This window comes from Salvia miltiorrhiza, unplaced genomic scaffold, assembly GCF_028751815.1.
Source record: "Salvia miltiorrhiza cultivar Shanhuang (shh) unplaced genomic scaffold, IMPLAD_Smil_shh fragScaff_scaffold_60_2, whole genome shotgun sequence".
Classification (NCBI taxonomy): Eukaryota; Viridiplantae; Streptophyta; class Magnoliopsida; order Lamiales; family Lamiaceae; genus Salvia; species Salvia miltiorrhiza.
The window spans coordinates 222,113-236,454 of NW_026651473.1; the positions used below are offsets into that span (position 1 = coordinate 222,113).

General features: G+C 41.5%; 1 protein-coding gene and 1 pseudogene across 1 annotated transcript; both read right to left on the minus strand.

Moving 5' to 3' along the window:
- Positions 1-1,578: 1,578 nt before the first annotated feature.
- LOC131003033 (pentatricopeptide repeat-containing protein At3g59040-like) lies at positions 1,579-8,109 on the minus strand (annotated as a pseudogene).
- Positions 8,110-8,649: 540 nt separating this feature from the next.
- Positions 8,650-10,297, minus strand: LOC131003029 (uncharacterized). Its single transcript, XM_057929496.1, has 4 exons — positions 9,791-10,297; positions 9,510-9,692; positions 8,893-9,149; positions 8,650-8,782 (listed from the first exon to the last, which is right to left on the minus strand). The coding sequence occupies exons 1-4, from the start codon at positions 10,295-10,297 to the stop codon at positions 8,650-8,652; spliced, it is 1,080 nt and encodes a 359-aa protein (XP_057785479.1).
- Between the last annotated feature and the right edge of the window lie 4,045 nt (positions 10,298-14,342).

Consider the following 14,342-nt stretch of genomic DNA (forward strand, 5'->3'; position numbering starts at 1 on the left):
TCATCGGGGGGTGGGGAGGTGGGGAAAGAAAAAGGGTCCGACGCGGTGGGAGAAGGGGAGGGTCCGGGTTCAAACCCCACTGCTCCCCCTCCCCAACTCCCCCAAGTAAAAAAAAAAATTTATTCATTATTTTTCAAGAGAACATGTGTATAAGATAAATCTATATATAATATAATAACGCAGTTTTAAACGATAACAAATTAGCGCCATTATTTAAAAAATCAGTTATTGACTAATCAAATGACAATCAAATGACAATCCAACTCACTTCTTCTATATTTATGCTAATTTACGGTTTTCTTTTTTATTTTTTCGTTTCCTTTATCTTTTGGTTTTTTTTTTTTCTTTATTTTCTCTCTTCTAAAAAATTATACATTTTAACTAATAATAAAATATTCAATATGCATATCAATTTGAAGAGCATGATAATATCTTTAATTTGATATATAATATATTAAAAATAAATTTGAGATGATAAAGATATTGCAAGTTAAGTTTCAAACAAAACTATTTTCTCTATCCACTCTCTTATTTTTTTTTCCTTCAATTATCATTTTATTTTACTTTTTATATCATTTGTTTATTTCATTTTTTCTTTTAATTAAATTTATTTATTTCCTTTTGTTTTTCCATTTTCTTTTCTTTACTTGCACATAATTTTTTTGTGAATGATTATTATGGAAATATAATTGTATAATTTTGATTATTAGTGCCTGTATTATTTTTAGTACAAAATTTTGTTTATTTTTTTTCATTTAATTCATGAATTTAATTTTTCATCAATATTAATAGTTTTTTTTCCCCCATTTTGCAGCATTTATACTTTTTTTAGTAGAGGGGTAAGACTTATAGAGTACTTAATTGTTTTCATATATTTGGTCATGTGTTTGGATTGCTCTAATAATTATACTATCAATTTTACTTAAAAAAACTGAAATTTAAATAAATAAAATGTTAGAGATCATTGTGACAGTAAACTTGAATTTGAGATATTTAGTGCCAATCTATACTACTTTACTATGAGACCAAACACATTTACTTTTCAACTATATATACTCTTTCTTAGGGTGTATGCTCATAGAAGGTATAAATAGTATTTTTTTAAAAAAATTAAAATTTACAATGATATTTTATTAAACAAAAAAATGAGGATATTTTTTCACAACAATAGATTTATGATTTCTTTTTTTACGAAAATCTAATAATTTGTGTGGGTTCATGAAAAGATTACCTAAATTATCTTTTAAATTGTTCCATCTAAATTAGTTGGTGCCTTTTTTTTTATAGTGTTTGATGGACACTTTTATCCATATTATTATATTGTGTATATTAAGATATTGCTATATGTATGTTTAATTAGATTTTTTTTTTATGTATGTAAAATTCTACAAATTTTGATAATGTTCATCGCACAGGTACGAAACTATAAATTTGGATTATGAAAAAAATAGGACATATATTTTTTTAAAAGCTAGGAGATTGAAGTCACAAGAATATAGAAAATGTAAATACAATATCTAAATAATATCGGTTAAAAAAAATAATATCTAAATAGTATTTTTTTTTTACAGTTAAATATTTAAAATTTTCTACGAATTTTTCGAAAAGAAAATATCAACAACAATTGATTTAGTTAATGGACCTTTCTACATCTAGCATTTGATAAACCTCGTACAATAGTTGTCATAACTCTATGTATCAACACTATATGCAATTATAGTATTAACCCAAAATCAAAATCGTACAAAATTTTATGACAATTTTCACAAGGCATGAGCTTCTTCTAGTAATTGATCATTGCTGCTAATTGTCAACTCATCAAATTCATCATCTTCATCTTCATCGTCGCTGCCATCCGTGTTCTTGACTCTGTCGCCTCCGACACCGCCAGAGAGCCGGACCGAAGAAGGATTCTCCACGAGTTGTGTAGCTTCAAGCTGTTCTTCCGACGTTTTCGCCAGAGATAAGAGTACGTTCTTGGCCTTCTGGTCAGGCGCGATGCCGCCCGACACCATCTCGTTGTACCAAATCGCGGCGCTGCCGAAATCCTTGTTCCTCCCATAAGCATCCATGATGGAAGTGAGTATGGTCGCGTTAGCTTTGATCCCTTCAACGCGCATGTTCTCGTACTTCTCCATCATCTTCTCGAGATTGTTCGCCTTGGCGTACCCGTTGATGAGAGTACCGTAAGTGACGATGTTCGGCTCGAACCCGTCTTGCTTTATCCTTTTGAAGAATTTCTCAGCACCATCCATATCGGATGCATTAACGTATGCCGATAACATCGTCGTGTAAGAGCAGAGATCGGGAGTGCATCTGTCTCGTCTCATGCTCTTGAAGACAATTCATGCTTGCTCCACCATCCCGGATGTCGCAAACGCATCTAGCAAGATGTTGTATGCTTTGTGCGTCGGCCTCACACCAGCATCAAGCATCTCTTCAAACACAGCCAAAGCTTCTTCTTCTCTTGTAGCTTTTCCGTAGGCGTTAATGAGAAGTGCATAGCTCACAACATCGGGTCGAATAATCGACCTTTGCATCTGGTCAAAGATATTGGCAACCTCCTTGTAGTTGGTTTCAAACGACATCAAGCTGTTATACGTCACTGTATTCTGCTCGACTCCTCTCTCGGTCATCAATGCAAACAGTTTACGAGCTTTGGCATAATCCCCCGTCTTCTTGTACATATATAAATCATCATGTGGAACATTTTCTGGTCGGGTTTTAGAGGCGAAACCTTCTCATCAAGTAGGGTTTCAAAGATTTCTTCGGCTTCTTTAAATTTGTTACCCTCCACGAATGTTTTAAGAATGATTTGATACGTCACTGCAGATGGCTCGGGGCCCGTACGTGGATTGCATTCTACGAAAGATTGCTTCCGCCTGACTGTATTGGCCCCCTTTCCCGTACGCTTCCATAAGACCAGTGTAGGACACAACATGAGGCGGATAGCCGTTTTTGATCATGTAATTCATAATCCTCTCGGCTTTGGTGAAGTTCCCGAGTTTCCCATAGGCCGTAATAAGCATCAAAAAGTCCATTTCCTTGAAATCCCACCAATGCTGCGTACGCAGCCATTCGAGTATCTCACTAACAAGGTTCCATTTCTTGAGCTGCTTGAATCTGACGAGCGTCCCAACCACCACGTCCTTGGGCAAGGCCTGGTTCTTGGCTCTCCGGCTCTTGAGCACTTCAACGGCAGAGTCGGATTCCTCCATTTCGAGCATTAGCTTCCTCTAGCTCTTCTGATCCGCTTCATCTGTAGCATCCTTGAAGACTTCGACTCTCCTCCTCCTCTGCATGAACTTTCTCGGCGCCAACATCCTAAAGCACACCACCTCCGCCCTCTTGCATATCCTAATATTCGCATCAATGGCATTCTTGCTGCAATCGATTCTGTTAGAGTATTTCTATACTTTATTTTTTAGTTGTCATTGTGTAGACTAAAGTGAGTCTCTTCAGGAGTTTCTCGGACTGTTTCTACCAGAGTTGCTTCTTCAGTCTCTTGTCTGGCAGTTTTTCTCTCTCTACGGGTTTTTAGTTTGAGATAGGCTTGGACCTTCAAGTTTGCTAAGGAGTCTTTATTCCTAGGGCTTTTATGAACCCTATTCAGTGCCGCTTCAAGTAATCCCTTCGATGAGCCTCCATCTGGAGCCTGCAGCCCGCCAAGAGCACATACTTTCAAGAGCCCAAACTTCTTCTAGGGTTTGGCTATTTATTGGTGATAAAGAGATTTCGAATGTGCTGCTGCTTTCTTTGTTATTCTCATTATTTTGAGAGAGTATTTTCGTGCAGTAGGAGAGCATACAGTTCGTGTGTGAGTGTGCTGTTGATTCCTGCTAGTTTCCTGTGGAAGCGTGAGTTGGGTTTATGTTCGTTCATCTGTACTCCAGCTTGTTGGAGTGTTTATTGTTGTTGGTTTGAACGTGGATTGAGGTGCAGTCACGTTCTGTGAGTAAGTTCTATCTTGCTCTTATTTTGTTCACGTAGGTGAAGGTTTGGGAAGAAATAGAGGCTAGGAAGATCGAGTCTTCGCGTGTAAGTCCTTTGTATTTCTTATCTTCACTAGTGAACTGTTGGAACTGGGCGTGGCCCCCCAGACGTAGGTGTGTTATCACCGAACTGGGCAATCATTGTTGGTGTCTTGTGTTCTTTACTTTCGGCTTAATTTTCTTTGAGTATCACTGCTTACTCTTTTTGTGTGTGGCCGAGACAATTGATTGTTGGATAGGTACTTTTTCAATTGGTATCAGAGCGGGATCACCCAAGTTATCGGTGTTGATTCCTGGTGTATCTATCATGTTCATTCCGCTGCTGTGTTCGTGTGTTTAATGGCGCTGTAAAGAGAAGGTAGGTCTGTTGTGAGACCACCCCTACTTGATGGAAGCAATTATATCTACTGGAAAATGCGAATGACTTCCTTAATTCGTGCGGTTGATGAGAATGCCTGGACCGCTGTGGAAGAAGGGTGGACTGCTCCTTGTGATGAGGAAGGGAAACCCAAGCAAAGGATCAAGTGGACGTTCAATGAATTGGCTACTTCTAATGCCAATAAAAAAGCTCTGAATTCTATCTAGAATGCTGTAACTATGGAGGTGTTTGCTCTTATATCCATGTGTGCTAACGCAAAAGAGGCGTGGGATGTTCTGATGAGTACTTATGAGGGAAATTCTAAAGTTAAAAAACAGCGTCTCCAGCAACTTGCTACGAAGTTTGAAGAACTGAGGATGGACGAGAATGAGGCTATTAGCATCTTTCATGGCAAACTACTTACTCTTGCTAATGAAAGTTTCTCTCTTGGAGAAAGAATTCCTGAGGAAAAGCTTGTGCGAAAGGTGATGCATGCTTTACCTGAAAGATTTGACTACAAACTCACTGCCATAGATGAAGCAAGAGACGTCAGTGATATGAAGCTTGAAGAACTCATAGGTTCTTTAAGGACGTTCGAAATGAATCTTCGACCAGAGAAAACTGAGAAGAAGAAGAGTATTATGTTTGTCGCTGATTCCGGAAACAGCAAGAAGGTCTCTACCAAATATGATTATGATGATTTATTTGAATCTCTTGCTATTTTTACCAAAAATTTTGGTAAAGCTTTCAACAAGTTCAAAAAGAAAAATGATGGAGGTAGAGGTTTTCAGAATGCAAAAAGTTTTCAACTATCTCAAGGGAAGAATGAACGAGGATCTGCTTCAAAATCTGGAATTCAATGCCATGAATGTCATGGTTATGGACACATTCAAGCTGAATGTGCGAATACATTGAAGAAGCAAAATAAATCCTTCAATGCATCTCAAAGTGATGATGAAACGGATGACAGTGGGAGCGATTCAGAGGATGAACCGGTTGCACTTCTAAGCTCTACTGATCTTTCTAAGAAGGAGGAGATTAAGGATGATCCTCTGAAACTTGAGACTGATTCAGACACTGAAGAGAAAACTGTTGCTTATGCTGCGAAAGTGGAGGAAGTTTCTGCCAAAGTCTCTCTGGACGTTGCTACTATGGAAGAGACTGAAAGTGACAATGAGGAACTTGATGAAAGCTACCTGGCGAAAAATTATGAGATGATTTATAAGAAATGTTTAGCGATGCTGGAATTAAACAAGTTTCTCTCAACGTAACTTAATGATGTTTCCAGAGAACGCGATGATTATAAGGAGATGTATGAGAAGCAAAAGACAGAACTTGACATTCTTAAGCAGACCATGGAATCGAAGATGGGAGAATTGGAGCATCAATAGAAGTTGGTCAAGATGATGAACTCTGGAACAGACAAGCTGGACGAGATACTTGGACATGGGCGTGATGCTGGCAACAAGACTGGATTGGGATTTCAAGGAAAAGGTTGGGTTCCTAAAAATGATGGTGTCAAAAGTAATGATATCCCAACCAAAGAAGCAAATCGTCCACCTCCTCAAAACACTCACAGGCCAGCGACTTATAGAAATCTGCCGCCTAAGAAGAATCATAATCGAGCCTTTATTCCTACATGTCACTATTGTGGAAGGCGCGGACATATCAGACCCAGATGTCGCTTCTTTCTTCGTGACATCAAGATCAACATGAGAAACTCACAAAACCATCAACCAAGGATGAACATGAGTTATGTGGCTCAAAATTCATTGAGGTCTGAATTTCAACACTCATGGCATCTGGATAGTGGTTGTTCTAATCATATGACAGGAGATGCAAAATATCTTGAAGATATTCATGCTGTAGCAGATGAAGAAGTCACTTTTGGAGATGGTGTTCTGGTGAAAGTTATTGGAAAAGGGACTTTAAATGTTCCAGGTATGCCGAAGCTTAAGAATGTTATGCTTGTCAATGGTTTAAAAGCTAATTTAATCAGCATTAGTCGGCTTTGTGATATTAAAATGAGTGTTAGCTTTGACAAGGATAAGTGCATTGTGAAGAATGGTGAGACAATGTTTATAACTGGAAAGCGTTCAAGTGATAATTGTTATATTGTCTCAACTAACAACTCGCACTTCAAGGCCTACACAAATCCAACAGAATCTTGGCATCAAAGACTTGGGCTCTGCATCTTATGACTATCTGTTCATCAAGCACGGGTACCTTGCTGTTGTTTGAGGAGTTCTAGCAAAGGTATCAGTTTATATTCGTGCTTTATCAAAAGTCTCCTCCGATGTTCTATCTTTCTGAAGATCGTGAATTTTCTCATCAAGCATCTGATATCAAGCAAAATCCAATCTGATCAAGATTGTTGTTTTTGGACCACTATTAACTCTTGTGTTGCTAAAGTGGATTTCTTTTTGGTGACTCAGTCTTTTATTATTGATGCTTATGGCATCCCCGGTTTTTTTTAGCGTGATTATTGATCTTGGATGTTGGGTGTGTTCATCTCTGTTATGGGCGTCCCTTGTCATTGCTGTGACAAAAAGGAAGAGTATATATTTTGTGCTTATGGTTTGCTTATGGTTGTATGCTTTGAGGGGGAGTAGTGCTGATGACATTGAGGGGGAGTATTAATGATAACTCTGTTTCGTTTTGTCTAGAAATGTGTTTTGTCTACACCAATGACAAAGGGGGAGATTGTTAGAGTATTTCTATACTCTATTTTTTAGTTGTCATTGTGTAGACTAAAGTGAGTCTCTTCAGGAGTTTCTCGGACTGTTTCTACCAGAGTTGCTTCTTCAGTCTCTTGTCTGGCAGTTTTTCTCTCTCTACGGGTTTTTAGTTTGAGATAGGCTTGGACCTTCAAGTTTGCTAAGGAGTCTTTATTCCTAGGGATTTTATGAACCCTATTCAGTGTCGCTTCAAGTAATCCCTTCGATGAGCCTCCATCTGGAGCCTGCAGCCCGCCAAGAGCCCATACTTTCAAGAGCCCAAACTTCTTCTAGGGTTTGGCTATTTATTGGTGATGAAGAGATTTCGAATGTGCTGCTGCCTTCTTTGTTATTCTCATTATTTTGAGAGAGTATTTTCGTGCAGTAGGAGAGCATACAGTTCGTGTGTGAGTGTGCTGTTGATTCCTGCTAGTTTCCTGTGGAAGCGTGAGTTGGGTTTATGTTCGTTCATCTGTGCTCCAGCTTGTTGGAGTGTTTATTGTTGTTGGTTTGAACGTGGATTGAGGTGCAGTCACGTTCTGTGAGTAAGTTCTATCTTGCTCTTATTTTGTTCACGTAGGTGAAGGTGTGGGAAGAAATAGAGGCTAGGAAGATCGAGTCTTCGCGTGTAAGTCCTTTGTATTTCTTATCTTCACTAGTGAACTGTTGGAACTGGGCGTGGCCCCCCCAGACGTAGGTGTGTTATCACCGAACTGGGTAATCATTGTTGGTGTCTTGTGTTCTTTACTTTCCGCTTAATTTTCTTTGAGTATCACTGTTTACTCTTTTTGTGTGTGGCCGAGACAATTGATTGTTGGATAGGTACTTTTTCAGATTCGCTCCAAAGCGAAGCTGATGGAGCAGAAATGAAGGGCTTCAAAAACATTATTGTTTGAGGCATTTTACTTCAGTCTTCCAACGCTCTCATAGCTTTACTTGAATTTTCCTCAGCTTTACACACACACAACACACACTCACACACCCAGAGAGAGTGCGGCTTCGCAAGCGGGATTGCTCTACGAATTTTTCGGCAAAAGGTTTGATTTTTTCTTTTTTACAGTTAAATATATTTTAACTTTATATTTATCTTAATATTATATAGTATAAAATATTTATTTAATTACTATAATTATGATTATTTTTTTTTGGATCGGGAAAAGATTTTTATTCAAGAAAGTAAAAGGGATCGGCACCAGGGATGCCAAAGATCCAAAAGAGAACAAAACAAACACCTTCGAAAGTCACCCAACACAAGAACCATCAACAGCCCTCCAAATCAGAGGAGGCCCGTTGAGAACAAGGGAGAAAAAGTAGCAAAAACAAACAAACCAGCACCACCACAAGCTCAATCAACCAACCAGAGCCACCAATCGTTCCAGCTTGAAAGGAAAACCTCCACCTCTCAATCTGACCGCCATCCCTCCTATGACAAAATACATTCCGCCAACGAGAAACTCTTTGAGCACCAGGCCTCGAAACTAACCCCCCCACATCAACCACCTTAAAAATTTTAGCCCAACTCCATGATCTACCCTTCACCTCTAACACCAATCTATCAACATCCCACATAATACCTTCAAATCTACTCTTGTTTCTTTTTTCCCACATGAGCCAAATGGTAACAGCCCAAAGCATCTGTAGGAACTTGCGGCACTTCTTCCCTCTTCCAAGGTAACAGAACGTCGAATAATGCATCACCATGATCCTCGGCCGAACTGTACAAAAACCAATCCAGCTTTAAATAGTGTTTCAGATCATCTCAGCTTTCAGGCAGCAAAGGAAGAGATGGTCTGCCGTTTCTTCCGTTGAAATGCAAGCATTGCACCAGGTTTCTTCCACATTCAACTTCATATTTCTCTTGAGGAGGTTGTCACATGTTGCAAGCCTATTTTTCAAGCATCTCCACGCCGTAACTCGAACCTTGTATGGAGTCGCCACCTTCCAAATCTTAGCAAGAACATCTTTCGAGCTAACATTTGGTGAGTCCTCCGACTCCTTTTCAGCGATGACAGCATAGGCAGATTTGGTCGTGTAACTCCCAACTTTATTTGCATTCCACCGCCATCTATCCTTCGAATCTTGCTGCAGCACAACACCTAAATAAGCACCGATAAGTCATTAAGCAAACCTTTCTCCTACTCGAACAACTGCCTTCTCCACCTAAACTCCCACACCCACATCCCCTCAACCCAATTCCCAGACTGCTCAATGGACACCTCTCTATCAACACACAACCGGAAAAGCCTCGGGAAAACAAACCTAAGAGGTTTAGTCCCCACCCATCTATCACCCCAAAAACTAGTGTCCCTCCCATTACCAATATAACGGGATAAGTTTTGGAAGAACCATCCCCTACTCGCTCTCCCTCCCAGACTAAGAATCTTCGGCCACCACCCCCCGCCCATACCCGGACAGCCCAGCCCCTCCTCCCCCCCAAAAAACCTCACCATGAACTGATCTCACCACCCTAACCCACAGAGCCTCTTTTCCTTCCAAATATCTCCAGACCCACTTACTAACAAGAGCCGAACTGAACCATTCAAGGTTCCTAAACCCCAGCCCTCCTTCACTTTTACCTGAACAGAGGACATCCCATTTAATCCACGCAATAGCCCCAGAGTTCCCCTGCCCCCACCCCACAAGAACTTGACAAATAAAGAGTTAAGGTTTCTCACGACCGCTTTTGGAACACAAGAGAATGAGAGCTGCTAAATAGGTATTACTTGCAAGACAGCTTTGATCAGCGTGATACGACCTACCAAAGAAAGTTTCCTCTTCTCCCATCCGTCAATTTTCCTTCGAACTTTTTCAACAACACCATTCCAATCAATAACACTATTATTGCGTCCTCCAACCATGACCCCAAGATATTTGAACGGTAGAGCAGACACTTTGCAATTAAGCACCTCCGCCATTCGCTGAACCTTTGCATCATCCACCCCCATGCTGTAAAGACTGCTCTTGTTAAAGTTAACTCCTAAACCCGAGACAAAATGGAACAGATTGAGGAGATTTTTAACCACTGTTGCATTCCTTTCATTCTCATCAAGGGTGAAAATTGTATCGTCTGCATATTGCAAGTGAGAAATACGGACCTTCTCCTTACCAATAACCGCCAGTGTCAGCCATTGTTTTGCCATGGATCTCTCAATCAGCGCATGAAGCCCTTCCGCCGCGATGAGAAAAAGGAAATGAGACATCGGGTCTCCCTGCCTCAACCCTCTTTCCATTTTAAATTCTCCTGATGGTGACCCGTTCACTAAGACGTTGGCGGAAGCCGTCGAAACGCATCCCATAATCCACTTCCGCCAAAGGGGGTCAAAGTTGAGCAAGTCGAGCATAGCATCTAAGTAGTCTCATTCAATTGAGTCATACGCATTCGCGAAGTCGATCTTGAATATAATTCTGCTAAGTCTCTTCTTCTTTGCCTCGGCAATGATTTCATTCAAGATAACCACGCCATCCAATATAAAGCGGCCTCCGACGAACGCACTTTGATTCTTCGAAATGATTGACCCCATCACCTTACTCATTCGAGCAGCAAGTAGTTTAGCGATGATTTTATAAAGGCTGCTGATTAATGAAATAGGTCTGAACTCCTCGAGCTTCCCTGCACCCTCTGATTTCAAAATTAAGACAAAAAAGGACGGGTTACTCCCTCGAGGAAGTTTCCCGTTAGCATGGAACTCCCTCATAACCTGTACGAGATCCTCTTTCACAATTTCCCACGATGATTTCCAGAAAGCAAAGTTAAAATCGTCCGGGCCGGGGCTCTTATTCCCTTCACAGTTCCAGATAGCATCCTTAATCTCTTCCTCGTCAAAGTCCCGAATCAGCCACCTTTTATCCTCATCTGACAGTCTTCGTTGCATGAGGTTGCTGAGGAAAGCTGGTAAATGTCTAACTTTCCTCTTGAAGAACCTCTCGAAATGTTCTTTAACCTTGCTTTTGACAATTGCCGGTTCCGAAATCCATTGGTTATCGAAGGTCAACCCTGAAATCTCATTCTTCTTTCTTCTCCCCAAAATAGCTCTATGAAAGAAACTGGAGTTAAGATCTCCCTCCAGCAGCCATTTGCCCTTAGCTTTTTGCTGCAGAATACTCACCTTGTCCTTCATTTGCAAGGTGAGCAAAGCTTTAATCTCGTTTCTTCTAATGATCTCATTCTCAGCCAGGCCAACGTTGTCGTCCTTAGTATCCCAGACCAGTAACTCATCTTTCAGCTGCTGAATTCTGTAGTCGACAAAACCAAATGTCGATTTATTCCAGACTTTCAAGATTCCTTTAAGTTTTTTGAGTTTCTCCTTGACCACAAAGCATTTCCAGCCCTCAACATCGTTCTCTGCCCAAGCTTTCCTGACCACCATCTCAAACTCCGGGTGATTGATCCACGCATTCAAGAAACGAAAGGGTTTCGGGCCCCAATCATAAGATTTCGTCGAAAGAATAATTGGACAGTGATCCGACAAGGACCGTTTAAGACCGCGACACCAAGAAGTTTCCCACACTTGCATCCAACAGTCATTGACGAGAAATCGATCCAATTTACTCTTGCACGCGCCATTAGGTTGGTACCAAGTAAATTTTCTTCCCTGTAATGGGATTTCCGACAGCTCACACCCACAAATAAAATTGTCGAATTTTCTAACTTCAGCAAAGCCACCAGCCTCACCTCTTCCCACTCTTTCATTGGTTTTATGAACCGCGTTAAAATCGCCCAAAACACAAACACATCGATCCACATTTTGCTCAACAATGGTGCTAAGCAAATCCCACAATCTGAGTTTATCCGCATAGCTTGACGGGGCATACACATTAACAAAACAACACTCAATGTTACCTTGTTTCCAGCAGCCATTCACCACCATAGCGCCATGGACATCCCATTTACTCGACGCCTCAAAAGTGTCTCTATTCCAGGTACAGACAATACCGCCGGATCTGCCCTCTGCATTCCTCACCGCAAAATCAAAATTACTCGTACCCCACCACGCCTTACAAATTTGTTCCTCAAACACCTCCATTTTTTATTCCTGTAGAAAGCAAAAATCGAGTTTGTTGGCATTGATAAGCTCACCAACATCCCTCTTTTTTGCACAGCTCCCAAGCCCCCTTATATTATAGGACATGATATTCATTAAACACCCTCTCTCTCGACCCCCAGTTCCTGAGCACCGTCCCCATTCATTTGCTGAAGCACAATCTGATCGACCATCTCGTCGTCCCGTAGATCGCTTGAGAGCCCTAACTCTTTGCCAAATTGCCAAATTTTCAAAGCTTCCTCCCTATTTCTTGCCCTTTTTTCCTCTTCCTTGAAAACACCAGAATCAAGACTGGTGCCCTCTTCAACTCTCTGCTCATTTTCTTTTGACTCAATTTGGGAGATGAACTCTCCCCACTGGTGTCTTTCTTTTTGTCTAGAAATTGCACGCAATTTTTTCCTCATGGATTTCTGTTTGCCTTTGTTACCCCTTTTCTGTGTTGCCAAGCAATTTCTTTTAACTTTTTGATTTGAGCCCCCCCTCCTTCTTCCCCGTGAGCCTCCCTCGAAACTGCACATCCACTCGCATCACCTTCCTTCGACGTCGTGAACACCTCAGCCATCAGTCCATCATCACCATTCAAGCACCTTTCTTCCTCTTTGTCCTCCAAAGCCGTGGCATCTTCCAGCAGAGCCGCCTCTTCCACGCAGCGAAGGCCCTGTTGACTTGTCTCAAGGGTTTGGGGCTGTAAGGTTGCACTAATACTTGACTTCGACTGACCCAAGCTCTGAAAAGGCGAGCCTAAGAGCAAATTCGTCTGTTGGGCTTCATGCCTTTGAACTTGGGCCTCGGCCCACACGTGATTCATCTCTTGGGCTTCAGCCTGTCTCTCAACTCCACCCGGATGTGCTTCTTCATGCAGGCCCAACTGCACTCCGAGGACAGACCCAGCCGCAAAAACCGACAGGTGGGGCCCCTGTTGGGATGAAACTTTGCAAGAGATTTCCTTCGAACTTTGTGTAGCCTCCTTCTCCAAATTGTTGTTCTCGGTCATCGTGTCTTTAACGATTATTCTTCCCAAATTTGAAAGGTTTACCTGGGAAACTGAAACGTCCCACTCATTGTCGGTGCAATCGTCCTCACTCCCAATGCAAGCATTCGCCGGTGCTTGAGACTCCTCATTCCAAGACCACTCGGAGTCAGATTCCGATGCCTCCTCGCCGCCGCCCTCTACCGACTCCGGGAGTGAATTATCGTTCACTTCTTCAATCCGGATGTTGAAACTTGCGCCGTCAATCCGGCACTCCACAACTCTATCAACCGAACGAAGCCTAGTGGAGATTTGAACGAAGGTAAACTCCAGATTTTCTCTATTTCTTGTGCCCTCTTCGATTTTGAGAACCCTAGCAAAGTTTGCACTTGCAATGTCGAAAAATCTCGGATTCCAAGCATTAAGGGGGACGCCCAGCCATTTTGTCCAGATCACTCGATTTTGACAAACATCAACATATTTCCACTTTCGGTACCATTGAAACCAAAAGGATCGCCACTCGTCAAGAACTTCTAACACTGCTTCCATAGAGGACTCGCAGGTGCTGCAGATTAGCACCATATTGCCTCCCAAATTTCTAACCTTAAGTTTCCCGGCACATTCACTGTTGATCTCGTCCTTAATGTCCTCCCACAGGAATTCTGATTTGATAAAGCCGGTGAAAGCTCCTTCAATCCACGCCACCTCATCCTCGCAAGATTGAAATTGAACCAGTTCATCTGCACATGGCTCACCCCTCATCTTTCCTGTCACAACATCTTTAAACGAAATCCCTTCTTTCATCCTTCCTATGGGTGATATAATGCCTTGGTTCTCCTTTCATCCACCCCGTTATCCTTCACTTGTGTTGCGGCTGTTTTCCTGCTGAACCTTGAATTAAAAACCCTAATTTTGTAACTTCCGATCCAAAGTTTATTAAGCTCAAGCAGCAGACTCTCCTGATCCGTGACATCAACAAACCTAACGAAACCGAAAGGTTTCCCTTTTAAGTCTTTTTTCCTGGGGCAGAAAACATCCGCAGGTTTCCTCACCTCACCAAATTTCCTCATAAGGAAGTCGAAACTACAGTCGTCCGGAATGTTGTTAAAGAAAAAAGTAGTCATCCTCTCCAACTCACCAAGCACCTTCTCCATCGCATTCCGACTCCGGCCACTTGCTGCGCCGTACCTATAATCAGCCCTCTTGTGGTTTTGGTTCCTAGGGTTAGGATGAAATTTCTGCCTTACCGGGTTGCTCTCGGAA

Bases quoted from the DNA above. Each gene is read 5' to 3' on its own strand.
- LOC131003029 (XM_057929496.1), bottom strand. From the start codon at position 10,297: ATGGAAAGAGGGTTGAGGCAGGGAGACCCGATGTCTCATTTCCTTTTT. The intron at 9,693-9,790 runs GTAATACCTATT...GGGTGGGGGCAG, and splicing joins TGATCAAAGCTGTCTTGCAA to GGGAACTCTGGGGCTATTGC. The intron at 9,150-9,509 runs GTTTTTTGGGGG...GTTGTGCTGCAG, and splicing joins TGAGATCAGTTCATGGTGAG to CAAGATTCGAAGGATAGATG.